General features: G+C 41.6%; 1 protein-coding gene across 2 annotated transcripts in view; it reads left to right on the top strand.

Moving 5' to 3' along the window:
* usp9 (ubiquitin specific peptidase 9) overlaps window positions 1-22,621 on the top strand; it is a 442,510-nt gene that overhangs the window by 247,515 nt on the left and 172,374 nt on the right. For both annotated transcript variants that reach the window (XM_072513863.1, XM_072513864.1), the window contains exons 21-24: window positions 4,149-4,269; window positions 9,385-9,515; window positions 12,464-12,742; window positions 15,035-15,160. In XM_072513863.1, coding sequence (XP_072369964.1) covers window positions 4,149-4,269; window positions 9,385-9,515; window positions 12,464-12,742; window positions 15,035-15,160 — 657 coding nt within the window. The remainder of the gene's footprint in view (window positions 1-4,148; window positions 4,270-9,384; window positions 9,516-12,463; window positions 12,743-15,034; window positions 15,161-22,621) is intronic.

The raw sequence follows: 22,621 nt of genomic DNA, 5'->3' as shown, positions 1-22,621 counted from the left end.
CCCGCGCTTCCCAAAGCCTGCCCAGCCTCCCATGGCGCAGCTCCTGTCATGGCCTTGTCTCTCTCCCCCAGCCCATATATCCTTTCCTGCGCGTGGTTGACAACAACCGTCATACTTCAACCCTCAAACACCCCCCCTCCCCCACAAACCCTCAATTAGAGTCCAATTTTTCAGCTAGTATAAAGGTCCACGCCTCTTCGGGCGTTTCGAAGTAGTGGTGTTGGCCATTATGTGTAACCCACAGTCGCGCTGGCTGCAGCATTCCAAATTTCACTCCTTTCTGATGCAGCACCGCTTTGGCCCGGTTGAAACCCGCTCTCCGCTTAGCGACCTCCGCGCTCCAGTCCGGGTATATTCTGATCTTCGTGTTGTCCCACTTGCTGCTCCGTTCCTTCTTGGCCCATTTCAGGACCCTCTCTCTGTCCGTAAACAGGTGAAATCTCACCACCATCGCCCTTGGCGGCTCTTTTGTCTTGGGCTTCCTCGCTAGCACTCGGTGCGCCCCATCCAGCTCCAGCAATCCCGGGGGGGCCTCCGCACCCATCAGCGTCCCGATCATTGTGCCCGCATATGCCGCAGCATCGGCCCCCTCCACTCCTTCTGGGAGACCCAGGATCCTCAAGTTGTTTCTCCTTGATTTGTTCTCCAGGTCTTCGAGTCTTCCCGTCCACGTCCTGTGCAGCGCCTCGTGCCGCTCTACTCTCCGCCAGGCCCACGAGCTCGTCGTCGTTCTCCCTCACCTTTTCCTGGATCTCCTGAATCGTCACCTCTTGGGCTTTCTGGGTTGCTCCAAGTTTTTCCACCATTGCCAGTATAGGCGCCACCATCTCCTTACGCAGCTCCTCGAAGCAGCGCTTGATGAACTCTTTCATCTCCTCTCTGTCCATGGGCGCCGCCATTTTGTTTTTTTCTTCTTTCTTCTCCCGCTGCTCCAGGGCCGTTTTCCTCGCTGTTTCACTGCGGGTCCGGTCCATACAGGTCTGTAGGGAACTTCCTCCGTTCTTCCCCACGGGTTGATTTTTTTTTAAAGGTCCGTTGGGGCTCCGTTAGCCGGCCCAAAAGTCCGTTCCTGCGGGAGCTGCCGACTCGCGCGGCTTAGCTCCGCATCGCCGCGACCCGGAAGTCGGGCTTTTATTTTCTGTGAGTCGTTCACAAAGATATGTGGCCACAGAGCTGAAGATCCCTGTTGCTGGCGAGAGCAATATAAAATCTGCGATGGCTGAAAGCTAATCCAAACTCTTCTCTCTTTACTGTGGCGATACCTGCAGTTATCTTGAATATTTCTGCCCAGCTGGAGAGGTGGGAACCTAGCTTGTCTGCTTTTTGATGGAAGGAAATAGTGGAGAGAAGAATAAAGATGTTTTGTTTACATGCCTGCATGCAAGGCATGGTAGCACAGTGGTTAGCACTGTTGCTTCACTGCGCCAGAGTCCCAAGTCCAAATCCCAGCTTGGGTCACAGGGTCTGTGTGGAGTCTGCACGTTCTCCCAATGTCTGAGTGGGTTTCCTCCAGGTGCTCCGGTTTCCTCCCACATGTTCCGAAAGACGTGCTGTTAGGTAATTTGGACATTCTGAATTCTCCCAGTGTACCCAAACACATTCCTGAGTTTGGCTACTAGGGGATTTTCACATTAAATGTAATTTAAGCCTACTTTTGACAATAATAAAGATTATTATTATTAGGCCATCAGGCCCATAAGTACTTACCCCATGCCTTGTGAATTCTTGCCCTTTTGTTGACCATCTACCTACCTTCCAACAATGTACTCTTCATATGCAGCTATCTTGAGGGTGCTGTCTGGGCAATTAACCTATAACTTAATATTGCATATTACTGCTCCTGCCCAACCTTTGAGCTGAAGGAACATGACTAGATTGAACTAACTGATTGTTAAGCTATTTTTCATTGCCTCTTTACTCCAAAGACTAGAATGGTCAAGTCACACAAAAGGAATTGATGGAAGAAAATGATTTTGTTATCTTTGAGATTCTCAGGATGTTTCAGAGTACTTTACAATTAGAACTTATTTGTTGGAAGTAGTGACTGTTTCTCTTAGGTAAAGATGACGGCCAATTTGCACACATCAAAATCGTAAAACAGCACTGAGATCGATGACCAATTAACCCAACTTTTTAAGAATTGGATGGAGGATAAATCTCAGCCAAGACTTTGGGAGAATGTCCCTGCCTTTTTTGCAGTCTTGTAGTTTCAGAACATCTTTTATGTCCACTAAAGCAAACTAATACTGCCCTTGTTGCAAGGCATCTTGGATAATGTAGCACTGTCTCAGTAGTGCACTGAAGGATCAGCACGGTGGCGCAATGGTTAGCACTGCTGCCTTGTGGCGCTGAGGACCCAGGTTCGATCCTGGCCCCAGGTAACTGTCCGTGTGGAGTTGGCACATTCTCCCTGTGTTTGTGTGGGTGTACAACCCAAAGATGTGCAGGCTAGGTGGATTGGCCATGCTAAAATTGCATCTTAATTGGAAAAAACAATAATTGGGTGAAGAAAAGTAAAAAGTAGTGGACTGAAGTCCCGGTGGATTACCCAATTGTGCAGTATACATCGATGATCTGGTAATTTTCAGCCAGACATGGAAAGAACCTTTAAAACATCTGACGGAGTTATTCGATCGACTTCAGGAGACGGGTTTGGTGATAAACCTAGCCAAAAGTGAATTTGGAAAAGCCCAAGTCACTTTCATTGGCCATACAATCGGACAGGGTCGAATGGTCACATGGGATGTGAAACCAACCGTTATTGAGAGTTTTCAATACCCTCAAGACGAACGGAAATAATGCGATTTCTTGGCATGAGTGGATTTGATTGAACATTTGTGAAAAAGTTTTATAGCGTGATTACTCCACTGATGGACTTGCTGAAGAAACATCAAAAATTTTAGTGGACAGCGGACTTTCAACAGGCATTTGACGGCCTGAAAGCTGAGATAACCAATGCTCCTGTGTTGGAGAATTGCAAGGGACTCTGGTCAGAACTAAAGTATCTGACTTAAAGAGAAATGCCGAAGCATAGAGAAATGGACGGATCGTGCAGAGACCTTCTTGTTCAAAGAGACTGTCAATCGAGAAGGATTTCAGTTGGAAGAACGGGAAAAAAATGGACTATATTATTGTACCTGTTGGCGTGTGTTTTTAAAAAATATTTACTGTGTGCATTTCTTAAAGGATAGTGAAAAGGTGAAAAATGAAGCCATCTTGAAGTCGATGGTTTATTTTTTTTTCTTGGGGGGAGGTGTCATGTGAGAGTACCTTTAAGAAATGGGTGTTTACTACTGCAGTGATGTCAGAGAGTGGGTGGAGCTGGGCTGTCTCAGCTTTTTACTTTCGTTTTAGGCTGTTTGCTGCAGGGTGTGTCTTAGTTTAGTTTTCAGAGCTGGATAGCTGCAGTCACAGCCAGAAGGTATATTAGAGTCTCTCTCTGTAATCTGAAGACTGTAAATCGATCCTGGTGATTTAAAACTAATAACAGTAGTGACTTTAACCTGCTGTGCTTCTGGTAAAAGATGTTTTAAATCTTATGGATGTTAAAAGGACAGCTTACGGATTACTTAGTGTTGTATTCTTTGGGGGTTGTATTTGAATTAATGGTTGCTAAGATGTTCAGTGTTTGTTTTGAAAAGGTTAACTTGAATTCATAGAATAAACATTGTTTTGCTTAAAAAAAATACTTTTCCATTTCTGCTGTACCACACCTGTAGAGTGGGCCATGTGTTCCCCATACCACAATCTATTAAAAGTTGTGGGTCAGGTGAACTCCATGATACGCTTTGGAGTTCTCTGAACCCTGGCCCATAACACATCTATCTGGAATTTTCAATCTCATCAGTCAATTGAGTGCGCTATTGCTGAAACAAGCTGACAGAGAAAATAAACAGTTTGACATTTTGATCAGTGAAAATTATTTTTTTTGCTGAATTTGATCAAAGGTTCAAGATCGATGAAGCAAAAATGGACCATTAACTGAAATATGCTGAATTGAGGAGAAATCATATCAAATTTCACCCTCTTCAATTAAGTTAATCCAGTTGTGACTGGTTTTAGTCTTGTACGTACAGATTTCTCTACACATCTGTAACTGTGTTATAATTCAGATGAATTTTTTAATTCTTAATCTGCTTCTTCCTTAGATAATGTCCTTACATCCTCGATACATTTCCTTTCTTTGGCAAGTTGCAGATCTGGGCAGCAGCCTAAACATGCCTCAGTTGAGAGATGGCGCTCGCATCCTTATGAAGCTCATGCCTCCTGGTAAGGTACTTTTTTTTTAAAAGAACAAATGAAACTGATATATTTCTCGCAGTGTTTATGTAAACAAGTATTATGTGTGGTGTTGTCAACTGAGAATCTAAGCTAATTTGAATTTTGAACATCAATGGTAATAATTGCTCCCAACAGCGCCACAAGTAACTTCAGGCAACCACCATTTGTAAAATTGCTCATTTTGGAAAACTAGTCAATAGTTGGCTGAACTGTCAGTGAGAACCAAGCATACTGCCTGATGAATCCATGTTCGTCCAACTCCATTTAAAAATGTGCTTCAGAGGGCAGCACGGTAGTGCAGTGGTTAGCACTGTTGCGTCAGCGCCGAGGTCCCAGGTTCGATCCCCGCCCTGGGTCAGTGTCTGTGTGGAGTTTGCATGTTTTCCCTGGGTCAGCGCGGGTTTCACCCCCACAACCCAAAGATGTGCAGAATAGGTGACGCTAAATTGCTCCTTAATTGGGAAAAAAAAAATTGGATACTCTAAATTTTTTAAAAAGAAAGAAAAAAATGTGCTTCAAGTTTTGAATCTGCCAGTAATATAAATTATAGACCATTAAATGACTTTTTGTGGGTGTCGAGGAGGGTCAATTTGCAGTCGAATCTCATGTTGAAGTTTGGTTAAATTCTTGAGTTTTGTGATGTTTGAGGGGAAAACTGTCAAGGAGTGAGATTGGCTGTGCATGGATGTCTGAGTGGGTGATTTGGTCCATGTGAATGCAAAGTTCTGGTGTGCAGTTTCCTTTTTTATAATACTTGATGCAAATTTTGCATTATGAACATTCGGGTAGGGAACTGACATGGCCACTTTGTTTTGCAAGTTGACTAAATCAGGCAATTGTTGATGTGATAATTATAGACGACAAAAAATGCAGACAGATGATCATCTGGAATGATTTCTTTTAAGCACTCAGTATAACTGACTTGTCAAATGGACACCCGTGTAGTGCTTCCATGTGAAAACTCAAGTTTGCCAGATGATGGGAACTTATCAGTTTTTTCCTTCGTGTAACATTTGACATTTTAAGTTATTTTTTTTCTTCCAGGCATCACTGGTGTTGCAATCCCAGTTGATGTTACTAATGGATGGCAAGGTCTCAGAATGGAGCCCTGGCTCAAAAGACTAACTTTTTTTTTTAGGAAACATTGAGGAATAGGCCACAGGGCTGCCATTTAGGTTTTAACAATAAGAACAAACACTTATTAAACATTGAAGGGTTTGACTATAATACAATACTCCTTCGTTTCCCTCTTGTCTTCATAAATGTACAGAGATTTCAAAGCGAAAAAAAGTTACACAGTGCATCTTATACTATAATATTCTCAGTAAATACTCAGACCCTGAAACCTAACACACATTTCCACTCTCTCTCTCTCTCTCTCTGTCATTCCCCCCCTCCCCCCCCGAGATAATTATCATACGAGTGTTTTGCAAACTCCACTATCAAAAAGACCCGCTTTAAAATCATCTTTCAAGCAATGCTTTTCCTCAGCTTTTTTGGCAAGGATCCACCTCCACGTTTCCAACTCCTTTTAGTATTCTCTTATATTGAATTGCCAGATACATCCAATCTTTTACACAAACTCTCAGGTACTCAGTCCTCAACAGATGTAGAATGGATCCTTCCTCTTGTGGGGAAATCTATAACGAGAGATCATGTTTTAGGAAAAGGGGTAGAAGATTTAAAACAGAGGTGAGAAATAACTTCTCTGAAAGGGTAAAGAAGCTGTGGCGTTCACTATCCCGTTGTCCGGTGGATGCCGGGACATTGAGTAAACATGAGGAGATAGACAACTTTTTAATTAACGGGTTGAAGGGTTGCGGAGGCAAAGGGAGGATCAGCCATGATCATATTGAATGGCGGAGAGGCCTGAGGGGCGAAATTGCCTCAATTATAATTATTTCCACAAGTAGGCTTACATTAATACTGCAATGAAGTTACTGTGAAAATCCCTTAGTCGCCACATTCCGACGCCCATTCAGGTACACAGAGGGAGAATTCAGAATGTCCAAATTACCTAACAGCACGTCTTTCGGGATTTGTGGGAGGAAACCCACACAGACACGCAGAGAACGTGCAGACTTCGCACAGACAGTGACCCAAGCCGGGAATCGAACCTGGGTAGCCTGGAGCTGTGAAGCAACAGTGCTAACCACTGTGCTACCGTGCCTACCCCTGCTCCTACTTGCTTGCTTACGCATATTACTGTTTCAAAGACTGAAAATTAAGGTATGAAAGCTTAGGATTGCTTCAGATATGTGGCTTTTCTCTAGCCAGCCTCATCAGCTCTGCTTTTCCCAGGTCTGACTTTAACTTCAGCAGGAGAACTGTTGGCCCTCCTGGGAGAATTGCCACAATTGACAACGTCACACAAACTACTTCTACAAGTATTCGTGAATCAAGTTTACTTCATTCAGATCAAATATGTCACCCAGATTTATGCAGTTAATTATTGTCACACAGACTTGAACTCGTGAGTTGAGTAACAGTTTTCATTTATGAGTCAAATTCAAATGTCACCTCAATCCGATCAGCTGGCCAAGTTTTCTGGAAGGATGCTTTACTGGCTACCGAGCCCTTGACTCTGGGAATGCTTCTCCGATGGTTGTTCCCTCATGAAGCTTCCAATCCCTGCTTTAGTACGATTTCTTCCTGCTTCTTGAAGGTTCGATGATGTCAGTTTATTACCCTCTGGCTGCCGAGGTTATGTTTCACCGACCCAGTAAACAGGATCCATTTGTTCCATTATGCCATGAAGCAGCTTCCAGATGAACAGTTTCCATGACTACAAAGGTTATATGGCCCCTTTTGAGCAAAGAGTAGTATCACATTATAATAATACATTGCAGACGAAGCCCTTCAGTCTATCGAATGCACCGACTCATGAAAGACACCTGACCTGCCTACCTAAACCCATTTGCCAGCACTTGGTCTATAGCCTTGAATGTTATGACATGCTCATCCAGATACATTTTAAAGAATGAGGCATTCTGCCTCTACCACGCTCCCACCCCCAGGCAGTGCATTCCAGACCGTCGCCACCTTCTGGATTTTAAAAATAAGGCTTTCCTTTTTGATAATTTTGTCCTACTGAAGTGCCATATCCCAGACAATTCCCCCAGTTACATATTTATTCTTTCCCCTGACCCATCCACTGCTTCCTGACTGGTTGTCAGTCCCCAGCTACAGTTTTTGTTTTTATGCGTTACTCCTGCTAGATGCTGATTTCCTCATCTGGACCAACAGATCTTGCCTAGCATCTCCTTAATCTGGATTTCTAACAAATATAAGACACAAGTTGTTGACAGCATTACAGGAACATGTATTCCAGTACAGAAATTGGAATCAATTCGAAAGAGATAGACTCCACAGAGAGCTGCATCCAGTAAGAAATTGCATACCTGTGCTTTGCTTCATGGCCAAATGTTCTGCTTGATTTGTAGTTTACTAACAGCCAATTTGCACAATGAGATCCGACAAATGGAAAAATGGTTAATGACAAGTTAATGCCATGGTGTTGATTGAGGGCTGCATGTTAACCAGAATACTGAGAAATCTGTTCTTTGAAACAACGTAATTCAATCTTGTGACCAACTGAACAGGCAAATATGATCTGAGTTTAACATCACATCTGAAAGATGGTACTGTTTACATGTTGTACTTTATCATTGTTACACTCAAATTATGTGGTCAGGTCCTGCAGTGGAGCTTGGATCCACAGTCTTGTGATTATTAGTGGAAAATCTACCATTGAACCAATTTGACACCATACGATGAGTAGGTAATTGCTGTAAAGAAACCAGAAAAGAGCTACTGGAAGAAGCATAGAAATGATTAGAGGATGAAAGATTTGTGTCTGTCAACTAAGTTTTGGGGATCAGGTACTTTTAATACAAAATACTGCCGATCTGTCATTCTGTAGAATGATCATTTAGATCCAAATCATTAACTCTGTTCCTCTCCACTGATGCTGTCAGATCTGCAGAGTTTATCCAGCATTTTGTGTCGACATTGCATTGTTTATTTCATAATATGATACGATTTATTACATGACACTCCTGTCCTAAAATTTTTTAATTTTCCATAAGTAATACCATTGAAGATCAGCTGATGTTCAAAATTAAAAATTAATTTGATCACTTTCTGTACTGGTTGTTCTATTGATTTCATAGGATTTTATAACGTAGAAGGAGGTTATTTGCTTCGTCATGTCTGTGCTGGCTCTTGGAAAGAGATTTTTAATTTGTCTCACTTGACTACGCTTTTCCCCAATCCACTGCAGTTTTTGCTTTCCAGATATATATCTAATTCCATTTTGAAAGTTACTGTTGAATCTGTTTCCACGATCTCTTCAAGCAGTGCATTTCTGATCATAACTCGCAGGGCGAAATATTCTTAACTTCCCTCTGATTCTTACCGACACGCACCAGTGGATATTAAATGAATCTGAGCCACATGAAATGCGAATCAAAACAAATCTTTTGCAGGTTTATTCACAGAATTCGGCATTACAGATCTCTGCTTCTTAACGACTAACCCAATGTCCCAGCTAACACTTTTATTTTGAGACGAGGTTTGACTTTCTACCTTCTGGACTGAAAGAAACATTAATCTTCAAGTAACAATAAGTGATTCATGTGTTCTTAGTCCTTAATCAAACAATGTCCGTCACCTGTGTATCTTTAATAATGTAATCACACCAACCATTAAGCGTGGAAACCATTTATCCTCATCTACTCATTAAAGCCCTTAATTTTTAACACCACTTCAATATTCTCTCCTGTAAGAACTATCCTATCTTATCGCAGTTATCTGCATCACTAAATTTATTTCATGCCATTGGTCGGTTTTGTCCCCTTCATAAAGAATTTGTTCTACACATAAGGAACCATAAATGTTCAACTCAAGTGGTGTTCTGAAAAATATTCTGAATTAACAATTTTTTTCCGATGAACTCAACATAAACTTATTGCTATGTGACTTGACAAAGTGTGATCAAGTGACATGAAATAATGGATCTTAATCTTAAATCAGTTGCCTTTGCAGTACCCAATAATTGTCATCTTTCTGTTTGTAATCTGACGTTCTTTTTATCTGTTCCAGATAACACTACAGTAGAAAAACTTCGTGCTATTTGTTTGGATCATGCAAAACTTGGTGAGAGCAGCCTCAGTCCAAACCTTGACTCACTTTTTTTTGGACAATCTGCCTCACAGGTGTTATACTTAACTGAGGTATGTAATATACCTATTTCCAATTACGGTACAGCATTATGCAAAAGGCTAAAGTTCTTATTAAAAGGGATGGGGGAAAGAACTATGACTTGGTATTGGCATGTCTCTGCTTTGACCTGCTTTAGATTACTCTACCTCTAAACCATAGATTTTGGGGTGTGGGTCTGATTTCAGCCTTTTTTCACCCCAGCTTCATTGCATGATTGAAAGCACAATTCAAGCTCCCCACTCTGATGTGATTTCTTTTTACTCGATGTCCAGATGTTGATTCTTTGAAGCATTTGTCCTTGCTCGAATATTTGACTACCAATACATTTTTGCTGTGCTTGCAAGCCTGCTAAGGAAATTACATGAGCACTATGTCATTTGCAGGGGTAAAGGTACCATCTTTTTGAAGAATGTTAGTTTCTTGGGGAAAATGATCGTGTAATATGTATGCATGAGCTACCGTGTACATTTGAGATTTCTCGGGTGAAGTTCACATCCACTATGGTTTGGTGTGTGCAGTAATACTTGACGTTAAGATGAACTGCTGCATTCTAATTATTTTTCCACCACGGATTCCCCAGCAGGCAAAACCATAATTGTTGTAAGTGCTTAAAACTGCATGATTGCATTTCTCATCCTGTTATGAATGACGACAGTTCTTCAACCATGGTTACCATGGATCTTGTTGATCTTTAAATTTGGTGCCTTGGGTACGAAAATTAACTTTGAATAATTCATTTTGAAAATAGTAATAGAGAACGCAAAAATAAAATATAAAGACAGAAAATACTATTAACAGGTGTGCCAGCATCTAAGGCAAGAAAAACAGAGTTAACATTTCAGGTTGATGACCTTTCATCAGAACTGGGAGTAGTCTAAAATTCAATAGGTTTTTGGAGTACACAGCGGTTGTGAAAAGAGCAGAAGAGAAGGTAGGCAGGAAGGCAGAAGAGATTAAATGACAGAAAAATTAGTCGTGCAGGGTCAGAAGGGAGTAGTAATGGGGCCCAAAGTGAAACAATAGATGTGCCTAGATCCTGTCTGCCTGAAAATAAAATCAAGAGGAAAGGAATGGAAACAAAATGGAGCAGAGATTACAGTCTGAAATTGCTGAAATCAATATTTGAGTTCCAAAGGCTGCAAAGTCCCTAGTTGAAAGCCGCACTGCTTCTCGAGCTTAAATTGAACTTCATTGGAAACTGCACAAAGGCTCATTAAATACAGAGGTTGTTCGAGTGAAAGATGAGAATGTGTGGTACCCTAACATGATTCTGGAAGGAGGGAAAACGGTGAGAGCAGAGGTCTGGGCAATGTGGTGGATATGTTCAAGGGCCCTGTCAACCGGATTGGAGTGAATCCTCAGTTGAGGTTACATCATCAAGACCGATGTGACAGAGAAACTGGCAAATACAATGTAGCTTTGAGAGGAAGTCAACTTTGAGGAAGTGTAGTTGAGGTAGGTTGTGAGTTGGTGGGCTTATGGTGAATATTTGTTAGCCGATCCCCAGAAATGGAGACAGAGAAGTCGAGGAAGGGAAGAGTGAGGGAAGAAATTGGAAGTAAAGTTGATGACATTTTCCAAGAAATTGGAAGCAAGAACAGGAAGTGACAGTGATATATTTGTCTTTGTGCCGGAAAAAGAGGAGAGGGAGGGGGTCCCCAAGTAGAACTGGAACAAGGAATGTTCCATGTATACCACAAAAAGGACAAGCATACCTTGGGACCTATGTGGGGTACTTTTTCTTTGGAGGTGATTTTGATTAAAAGAGGAGTTGTTCAATGTCAGCACGAGGTTAGTCAGATGGAGGAGGAGGGTGGTAGTGGATAGGAAGAAGCACAGAGCCTTAAGACTATCCTGGTGGGAAATGGAGGTGGCGCGAGATTGAACATCCATGGCAAAGTTAGGACCAAGAAATCGTTAAAATGAATGACTGTATTGGAAGAGTCATTAATGTAGATGGGAAGAGGAAGAAAAATTAGAGTCAAAATGGGAAGCAATGAGTTCAATGGGGCATAGTATTGTTATGGAACAGGGTTTAGAAAACTCCAAAGTATATCATGGAGTTCACCTGACTTACAACTGTTTATTGATTTTGGTTACGATAAGCACAAGGGCCTGCTTTTCAGGTGTTGCCTTAAGCACTTTTAATCAAAAACCAGCTTTATTCTACGAATTTAGTTCACGTTTTTGTAAACACACACAGTAAGTATTTTTATCAACTGCCAACATAAATACCCCAAACAGCTATAGTAATCATTGTATCACCCTTAATAAATTCCCCCCTTTAACTGTTCCAATTTAATAACAAGATGCCATAAACCAGAAACCCCCTTTTCAAAGGTGTGGTCCAGCACACATCACTCAAGAACTGGTATGGATGCCCTTGTGTCCATTCCAAAACTGCAGGTTTGAATTCCTTCCAGAAAACAGTTATTCCTTTTCAAGTTCTCAAGCAGTCTGGAAGCAGCTTTTAAAATGCAGATCGAGAAAAACCTTCTTTCAACCTGTGCAGAACAAAACCAGTTCAAACTATAAACAAAAGTAAAACTCAGAGCCACAGCCCAGCTCCACCCCCTCAATGACATCACTGAAGCCATGTGATAAAGACAAACATTTCTTAAAGGGACACTCCCATGACAGTATACTGAAACAATGGGTCTACCAGAGCAGTCCTGTTTGTGGATCTTGGGAACGAGGTAGAAATTAGCTGTCCAGGGCTGAGGGCAGAAATGATAATGCTGAATATTGACAGCAGATTTTTGAAATAATACTTTATTCAGCAAAACAAACTTTGGAAATAATTATCAGCGGTGGGCAAGCTAGTTTGCATATAGTGTTCATAAGGAAAACATTGAATTTCTGCTTTGGAATCTAATGGGGGCTTCATATTTATACTTAACTGAAATAAAATTTGACATTGAATGATGTGTATTAAATGACTTTTTCTCTTAACATGCAGGTAGTGTATGCTTTATTAATGCCTGCCAGTGCACCTCTGGGAGAAGATGCAAGTGAATTCCAATACAACTTTTTAAAAAGTGGTGGTGTATCCCTTGTTCTGGGAATACTAACCAGGAATAACTTCCTGCTAAACGCAGACATGGAGACACGAAGGGCTGCATATCTGAATGCACTAAAAATAGCCAAATTATTGCTCACAGCAGTTGGATTTGGCCATGTTAGAGCTGTGGCAGAAGCATTTCAACCAGTTGTAGAAGGTTCAAGCACTGTTTCACCAGTACGTATCCATTTTTTCTTCTGCAGAGTCTTGTTGACGATTGTATGATACTTTCATATCACTTCTGAATGTTATGGACATGGAAGAGATTAACAACCTGTGCTGGTCAGATTGCTGATTTTGATAATGAAAGTAAATTAGACATGCAGTCTGAGTGAGAAGGTATAAAGATGGGTAAATTTAGATGACAATTGTAATAGATTGACCTCACCTGAATTCCTTTAAAGATGTGGACTTGAGGTTTCTTGCGGGCTTCTTATAATCTGGTTTTAAATGTGTAGTTCTTTTCATTCAAATCATAGAATGGTTACAGCACAGAAAGAGGTCATTAGACCTGTTTCTGTGCTGGCTCTCTGTCAAAGATAGTGAGGTAGGCCCACTCCCCTGCCTTTTCCTTGTAGCCCTGCAATTCTTTACTCTTAAGATAATTATACAATTCTCTTCTGAAAGCCATGATTGGATCTGCCTGTACCATATACTCAGGCAGTGCATTCTAGATTCTAACCATTCGCTGCATTCAAAAGATTTTCCTCATGTTGCTTCTGGTTCTCGACCTTTGCAACAATGGGAGCAGTTTTTGCCCAATCTACAGACCTGTCATGATTGTGAGCATGTATCAAAGCTCCTCCAAAGAGAATAGTACCAGCCTTTCTCATCCAACCTTGAACTGAAGTCTCTCATCCTGACAACCTTTCTCTTAAATCTTTTCTGCAGCCTCTCTAATACCTTCACTCTCTTCCTAAAATGTGGTATGCAGAAATGAATACATTACTCCAGTTGAAGTCAAACTCATACTTTGTCCCTAAGGCCAAGATCCCGAATAACCACTTTCTCAACTTGCCCTGGAAACTTCAATTTGTGCACATATGTCCCAGGTCCCTTTGCCCTTACATCCCTTTTAGGATCGTACCCTTTAATTTCTGTTGCCTTTCCTTGTGCTTTCCATGGAAACGTACCATTTCACACTTCATTGTGTTAAATTTCATTTTCCTCGTGCTTGCCCATTCCACCAGCCTATGTCCTCTTGAGTTTTATCAATATCCTCCTCTCACTTTACAGTACTTGCAAGTTGAGTCGTCTGCAAATTTTGAAATTGTTCCCTGCGTACCCAAGTTGAGGTCATGCATGTATATCAAGCAAAACAGTTGTCTGAATTCTTCACCTGGGGAACCCCACGACATATTTTCTTCCAGTTCAAAAAAGAACCATTCCCCATTACTATTTCCTATCACTCGGTCAACTTTGTACCCATGCTGCCATTGTGCCTCTTATTCCATTGGCTTCAACTTTGATGACATTCATGTACACCATGTTAACTGCATTACCTTTTACAATCCTCTGGTTACTTAATCAAAACATGCATTGAAACACAATTTGCCTGTAATAAATCTGTGCTGGCTGACTTTAAATTAATACACATGCATCCAAGTGACAAGTCATTTTGTCCTGGATTTTCATTTCTAAAAGCTTTTACAACACTAAGGACAAACTGACTGGCCTATAGTTGTTGGGTTGCAATTCTCAAATCATTTGGAGCCTTGTACCTGAGGATGGAAGATTCTGGCCAGTGCCTCAGCAATTTCCACCCTTCATTCAGTACTTTCAGTACTCTCGTATCCATCTCATTTAATCTGGTACTCTTGATTCATCAACCTTTAAATATAGGCTGTCTTTCTAATAAGTTCTTTTCAACAATTTTTTGCAGATCCAATATCTTAATTGTTTTTCCTTCACGATGTCTTTGACAACAACACCTTTCCTGGAAAAGGTGCACAGTAGTTATTTACTACTTCAGCCTTGCTCTCTGCCTCCATGCGTAAAGCCTTTCTTGTTCCCTAATTGACCCCATATTTATATGCCCGTGGAAGATGTTTTTGATTTCCCCCTACGTTGGTTACCAGCCTCTTCTCGTGCTCTCGTCATTACAGCTCCTATTTCTTTTCTCATTTCCCTTCTGAACTTTTTATGATCAGCGTGGTTCTCGGTTGCATTGTCAACCTCATATCTGTCATACACATCCTTTCTCTGCTCTATGGAAAGCCGAATAGTATACAGATAATTGCTTTTATCTTTTGGTGTGATGCAACAAATACATTTTGTTCATGCTTGCATTTTTTGAGAGATTATAATAATTGTGGCTGCGAATATTTTTGCCGCCTGAGTTAGATTTATTCCTTCATATTGGGAACAATGATTGAGGTAATTGCTTCTTTGGTTGCATAAGCGTTGATTTTTTTGTTTCAAAAGATATCAAAATGTGCTTATACCATTTTTTTTTAAATATTTAAACAGATAAATCATGCTACTCATAGCCAGGCTGTAGTTCTACAGAATGCTTTGCATAACATTCCTAATCCTACTTCAGAATGTATGTTGCGAAATGTAGCCATTCGCCTGGCACAGCAGATTTCAGATGAGGTTAGTGTTTTTTTGTTTTATTGTTGCGGATTATAGTTGCGCAATGTATGCAACAAGAATCTTGATCATTGTTATACTCTTCACTACTGTTAAGTAATGTAAATTAATCTTAATGGAAGGATCAAAAGATATCTCAACTTCAAGAGAACATAATGTGTAATTGAAATATAAAATACTTTTAAATATAGCTCGGATATTGATTGAAAATTCACACCAAGCAATAAATTGAACCTGACAACTAATACTGACCACCAAACCAATCCCCTGCTCAACATCAGTCTTTGCCAATCTATCCATGTGAGCCATTTGTTTAACTCCATATCTAGAAAAGGGAATCCATTAATTAAATTGGTGTTTGTATTTCTGTCCATGTTGTACATAACAGCGCTACTTTCCCTAGGCTTGCAGAAGTATTTGCATTGAGTAAAAGCAGTATTAACACAAGGATAAACTAGATTTTGCTTCATTAAGCAATTCAATTGTTTTCTTAAGTTTAGAGTAGCTTTGTTAGAGTGAACATACAAAGTATGTTCTCTGATTTAATCATTTCTGTGTCTTGGTCTTCGGCAACAAAGGCACTCTGGCAAAGGCAATGCAAACATTTAAGAAATCTACCCCATTAGTTTCTCTCACTCAGCCATCTAAAGAGGTTCCACTCTCACGTTCCTCAATGGCAAACAGAAGTTCATGATTTCCCTCCCAATTTGCTGTCTCAACTGTCCAGATATTTAAGCCATAATGGATCCAAGTTCTTGAATGCCCACCATGCAACTCATATTCTCCCTTAAAATAAAAGGCAAAAGACTGATTATTGATGATCCAAAGGCTGATGGCAAGAACCAGATAGAAAATAACTCAACTAACTTTTCTCTCCGATTGTTGTCGCGCGTCCCGGCCCTTGGCCTGGGCCTCACTGCACTTCTTGCCCCCCCCCCCCCCCGCCCTGCCTGGTCAGTCTAAAAGTACTGTACTGTACATACAGTACTATATGGTTATTGAGTTTTACATAGAATTTATAGTGCAGAAGGAGGCCATTCGGCCCATCGCGCCTGCACCGGCCCTTGGAAAGAGCACCCCATTTAAGCCCACACGTCCACCCTATCCCTGTAGCCCATAACCCAGTAACCCCATCCACCCTTTTTCGATATGAAGGGCAATTTATCATGGTCAATCCACCTAACCTGCACGTCTTTCGGGACTTGTGGGAGGAAACCCACGCAGACACTGCGAGAACGTGCAGACTCCGCACAGACAGTGACCCAAGCCATGAATCGAACCTGGGACCCTGGAGCTGTGAAACAATTGTGCTAACCACTGTGCTACCGTTTTGCAGCACTGAAAGCGGCTCTTCAACCCATTGTGTCTGTGCGACCATCAACACCTATCTATTCTAATCCTATTTTCTAGCACTTCGCCTGTAGCATTGTAAACTATGGCATTTAAGTGCTCATCTATCCCCGCTACCACTCCTTCAGATAATGTGATCCAGATTCTCATCACCATCTGGGTGAAAAGGTTTCCCCTCAATTCCCCTCTGATTCTCCTGCTCCTTCCCTTAAATTGATGCCCCCTGGTTATCGACCCCCAAACTAAGGGGAAAGGTTTCTTCCTGTCTATATCCCTTGTAATTTTGTGCATCTTGATCAGGTCCCCCATCAACCTTCTCTCCTCTCAGGAAGACAACCCCAGCCGAACCAGTGCCTTTTCATAGCTATAACGCTCCAGCCCATCACATCCTGGTGAATCTGCTCTGCACTTTTCTAGTGTAATCACATCCTTTCTACAGTGTTGCAACCAGAACTGCACACACTACCCTAGCTGTGGCTTAACAAGTGTTTTAAGCAGCACAATCCATGCTCCCAGCTCTTACATTCTGTGTCTCAACTATGTCTCAGGGGGCATTGGAAAGATACCAGAAAACCTTTAAAAAAACGTTTAGAGCTGATTGTTTTGAATATTCTGGGGACTGGAATGCGGTAATTCCATTTTTATTATTTGCCATCAGACGTGCACCTGATAAGTGCACTGGTTTCAGTCCCTTTGATTTAGTCCATTGACATGAAGTAAGGGGATCAAGTTCGATAATTAAAGAGAAGATTTTGGCCCAGGTAGAAGACATAGTCTCTCAGACAATGTGTCCATGTTTTGAGAATGACTGTCAAAAGCAGCATGCTGAGTGTATTTTTAATTGACTACTATATTTTATTTCTTTAGTTATGTGTTTTATTTTGCAAGTTATTTCAGCTGGGAATATACAGTGCTGCACATGCATGGTACAGTATTTCAACTTGCACATCGAACATTTTTCGCCAGAACAAGGAAATAAACGTATCTCTGACATTTTAACACTGATTCCTATGAGAACCTGTGATTCACTTAAAGTTTTCACTTAATGTTATGATTGTCAGAAACACAACCACAACTTTTAAGGACTTACAGTAGTGTATTGGCAGTTACATTGGACAGCAGCAGGTTTCTTCATATTGCCTAGTGATGAAGCTCCATTTTCACAAAGTGACTGGTGCAGTAAATTATATGTTTATCTGCTATCAATGGTTACTCTTTGTATCTACAGTTGAAACCAAAAGAGTTTGAATGGTCTCAGCCCAGTTTCTTTTGACATGAAACTATGTTCTGGAATTGATCCTAACTTGGGAGTAAATGGCACCAAATTGACAACTTTGCACAGGATACCAAATCACTGGGTAGCACAGTGGTTCGCACTGTTGCTTCACAGCTCCAGGGTCCCATGTTCGATTCCCGGCTTGGTTACTGTCTGTGTGGAGTCTGCACGTTCTCCCTGTGTCTGCGTGTGTTTCCTTTGGGTGCTCTGGTTTCCTCACACGAGTCCCGAAATACGTGCTGTCAAGTGAATTGGATATTCTGAATTCTCCCTCAGTGTACCCGAACAGGTGCTGGAATGTGGCGACTAGGGGCTTTTCACAGTAACTTCATTGCAATGTAATGTAAGCCTACTTGTGACAATAAAGATTATTATTATTACTGGTGTTGGAAATGGGGACAAAAATGTCGCACCAGTTCAGGTCGTAGATCCTCTTTTTGGAAGGAAACTTTACTCTAAAGTTAAATACTATTTCACCTGGATCTTAATATTAACTTAAATAAACTTCCTCAGAATTCTGCCCAGAATTTAACTTTTTTTCTGGTTCCGGAGTCTCTTTGCCATCTTAAATGGCTATGGTAACCACTGTAGACCCATAGACCTCTCCAAAATAAGGTACATGAGATTTTATAACTGCTGACACTTGAGAAAATTTTTTGCAGTCCTTTATACGAGGACTTCGATGAAACATTTAATCTGCAGACCTTTCACCTTGCAGAAACATAGCTTAATCAGTTAGATAAAACCTGAGTACTTGATGATGTGCTTGTCGACCTGTGGTTTAATGCCTAGTCTCACAGAAACATACTTTGGTGTTGTTGGAGCTCTGCATTTGTAATTGATGGATCTGTAGTTTTAAGATCATAGAACATACAATTCTGAAGGAGGCCATTTGGCCCATCGACCCACTTAAGCCCTCACTTCCACCCTATCCCCGTGACCCAATAACCCCATCTAACCTTTTTGGACACGAAGGGCAATTTAGCATGGCCAATCCACCTAACCTGCACGTCTTTGGACTGTGGGAGGAAACCGGAGCACCCGGAGGAAACCCACGCAAACATGGGGAGAATGTACGGAGTCTGCACGGGCAGTGACCCAGCGGGGAATCGAACCTGGGACCCTGGCGCTGTGAAGCCACAGTGCTATCCACTTGTGCTACCGTGCTTCCCACGGTGTTTTGTTATGCTCTTGACGTAGCATAAGCTGCTTCCTTGATGTGCACTCTGACAAAGGAAGGTTCAGACTTGGAGATAGCTTTAACATGTTTATTAAACTATTAACAATTCTCCTACTTGGAGTCACCGCGACTGTTAACCCTGCTATAGCTACTCAGACTGATGAACCAGTCTGCTACAATCCACGTGGTGGGAATGATGTTCAATCAACTCTGTGTCTGTACTCAGAGTGTCTCCACTGGAAAGAGGAAGATCGTGTATGCTGTGTCCTTTTTATATGGGTTGGTGTAATGCCCCCCTGTGGTAGTGTCACCTCTGTGTGTATCGTGAATGCCCATTGGTCGTGTCCTATCTTACTGACCTATTGGTTGACTGTGTGTCATGTCTCTGGTGTTCCCTCTAGTGTCTAGCTAGGTGTAGTGTATGTACATTAACCCTTTGTGTACTTACAGTGATGTATATCACCACACACGGTATGTAGTTGCGTGTTTGGAAGATTCATTGACAAGCATTATGCAAAGTTGTTCTGACTGAAATCTGTTGCTGCTTAACAAAAACTCAGATAAATACTTGCAGTTGCTTACTTCCAAATATGTCATGATCTTTCTTGAGAAGTGATAGTGTCTCTGGATGCCAGATGTCTAAGATAATATGCCTGCTAAGGAAAGGTTTAAACTGGTGCGATTTCTTGGTGTTTTCCCAAAAGGAAGAAGTTATGTCTTTCTAAAATAATTTTTAGTGTCACTATCGGGTGTGTTCAGATCGTCCAATTTCGTTTTTGGGTGCTATTTAGATGGAAAATACCAGCAGTGTTTGCTGCAGTTTTTGCAGTTCCCTTATGAAAATATAGTCAATATTTACAAGTGATTAAAGAGATTATTTCTCAAGTTAATATCACTGCCAAAGAGTGCAGGAGTAGAGCAACATGGCCACTCATTATAGTAGGGGTTGATCTATCTGATTCTGTGAGTGCTTGGGAAGATTTAGGAAATGTGGTTTCACATTAATGGTTACAGTGTGTTCTGAAGAGAGAGGGAATGGAAAAGTGAGGTGATGTGGCAGTACTGATTAAGAAAGTCTTTGTTGCATTGGAAAGGAGGAGGCAAGGAAGAAATCCATTTGGTTAGAGAAACAAAGGGGGAATGCTATTGGGGGGGATTCTGCAGTCCTTCAAATAATGAGAATTCTCAAGGATGAAGAAACATATCTGAAGAGCAATCACAGGGATTCCCAGGCATTGTAGAGTAGTGCTATTGGGGAATTGTCATTACCCAAATATTGATTGGGATAATGTTAAAGTAAGGGAAAGGGGGGAGGAATTTCTTTGACTTTGGTTCTCAGTCCAGCTAGCAAGGCGGCATTGTTGGATCTGGTGTTGGGGAATGAGTTGGATCAAGTGTCTGTGGAAGGAGAGTGATTATTATGTCATAAGGTTTAGATTGGCAATGAAAAAGAGCAAGGAGCAATCTCAAGTAGAAGTTCTAAATTGGAAATAAGAGGGGATCTAGCCAGGGTAAAATAGAACCGAAGAGTGACAATGTAGCAAAGGGTGATCTTTAAGGTGAAGATATTTCGGGTGCAGACTAGGTACATTTCAACCAGTGGGAAAGGCAGGAGGAACTGAAACCAGGACTTGTTGGATAACAAAAGAGATGGGGAAGATGATGGAACAAAAAAAGAGGGTGCGTGATATATGTCACGTGAATGCTTCAATGAGAACCAAACCAAAGATGAAATGTTAAGATAGGATTTGAAGAGGTAAATAAAACTGGCAAATGAATATGCTAATAGAATGGTAGTCAAAATAAACCCAAAATTCTTCTGTTGGTATGAAAATAAGAAGTCCAACTAACCTGCACATCTTTGGGTTGTGGGGGTGAAACCCACACAGACACGGAGATAATGTGCAAACTCCACACGGACAGTGACCCAGGGCCAGGATTCGAACCCGGGTCCTCAGCGCCGTAGTCCCAGTGCTAACCACTGCACAATGTGCCGCCCCTAGACATCAGACTTATAAGTAAAACATTAGCAAACTTTATTTATCGCAACATTAGAAGATGAACATTGAAAGGAAATGATTGGCACTATGGCCTACCAGTCTACCTAGTCCCAAAACCCCATCCCCCACCACCCAGACATACACAAAACAAAGAGTGAAGTGTTAGTAAAAAGGGTTAAAATTAAACTTTGCTGCTGTGGCCTCTGTAGGCGCCGGTCTTCTCCGTTCGCGACCCTCTGGGGGAATTGGTTTAAATGAGAGATTCACATCAATGCAATTCTGTCCTTCTGCCACCAGTTGGAGTTTTACACAGGATTCAGGTCGATGTAATTCTGACCTTCGACCGGCAGGTGGTGCCGCTGCCACTCTTGAGATATTACTAGGCTTAAAATCGGAACTTTGCAGACCTTTCGTTTGCTTGATTTCTGTGCAGAAACGCTGGCTGGCTGTATGAGATATATATTTTTTGAATTCCGAGTACCCAGATCATTTTTTCCAAGTAAGGGACAATTTAGCATGCCCAATCCACCTACCCTGCACATCTTTGGGTTGTGGGGGCGAAACCCACACAAACACGGGGAGAATGTGCAAACTCCACAGAGCCAGTGACCTAGAGCCGGGATCGAACCTGGTATACCGGCGCCGTGAGGCAGCAGTGCTAACCACTATGCCACCGTGCTGCCTGGCGCTGGCTGTGTTCTGAACAATGTTTTCAGTTTAATCTTCAACTTGAGCTCTTTCTATTTTATTGGTAGTATTTTCAAATATATACAAAACAGAATTGAGCAAACAGCGGTTAACCATGCAAAATTGCCACTAATTCTCTGTGCCAACACCCTCCACCCCCTCCATTTACACCCAGCCCCAACAAAATATGAACAAAAGAGCTGAATGCCAGAGGTGAGGTGAGAGTGACTGACCTTGACATCAGGGCAGCATTTGACCGAATCAATAGGAATTGGGGGAAAAACTCTTCGCTGGTTGGAGTCACACCTGGCACAAAGGAAGATGGTTGTGGTGGTTGGACGTCAATCATCTCAGCTCCAGGACATCACTGCAAGAGTTCCTCAGGGTAGTGTCATAGGTCCAACCTATCGGTTGCTTCATCAATGATCTCAAGAGATGGAACTGAATAGATTGCTCTGTCGTGCTCTGGCCATGCAAGCATAGATTCAATGACAGAATGTCTGCCTCCTGTGCCAAAATGACTCAAATCTATTTCTGGTTCAAATGTGTACCAAATTCCCTGATCCCACCTGAAATTGACTTCAATGCACAAAGGACAATGACTGGTATATTAAACAAACAAACAAATACATATACTATGTATATTTATTGCCCATTGCCACAAATTTTAAAAAGTGCCCCTGAGAACTTTACAAAGTGAGTTTGACGATCATCTTTCACCTTGAACCCATGTTCAGTCCAGTTCAGAATGAGGTGTTGAAGGTTTCATTTGTTACATAACTTGAAGAGGCTTTTATGATATCCGGTTAGGCAACATCAATTCAATGACGATTGGACAGTGTTATTCAGGCCACTGGATGGTTGATGGAAGAAATTGAAAAAGACGCAATTATCCTCCAGGACTGCTTTCCAAGATTGGCCTTGGAACAGAGTGGACAGTATTTTACTCTGCAACTAATCATGCTACACCT

The sequence above is a fragment of the Scyliorhinus torazame genome, chromosome 8, assembly GCF_047496885.1.
Source record: "Scyliorhinus torazame isolate Kashiwa2021f chromosome 8, sScyTor2.1, whole genome shotgun sequence".
In the NCBI taxonomy this organism is placed as follows: Eukaryota; Metazoa; Chordata; class Chondrichthyes; order Carcharhiniformes; family Scyliorhinidae; genus Scyliorhinus; species Scyliorhinus torazame.
The sequence above is the reverse complement of the archived record's forward strand: the minus strand, read 5'-3'. Positions and strand labels throughout refer to the sequence as shown.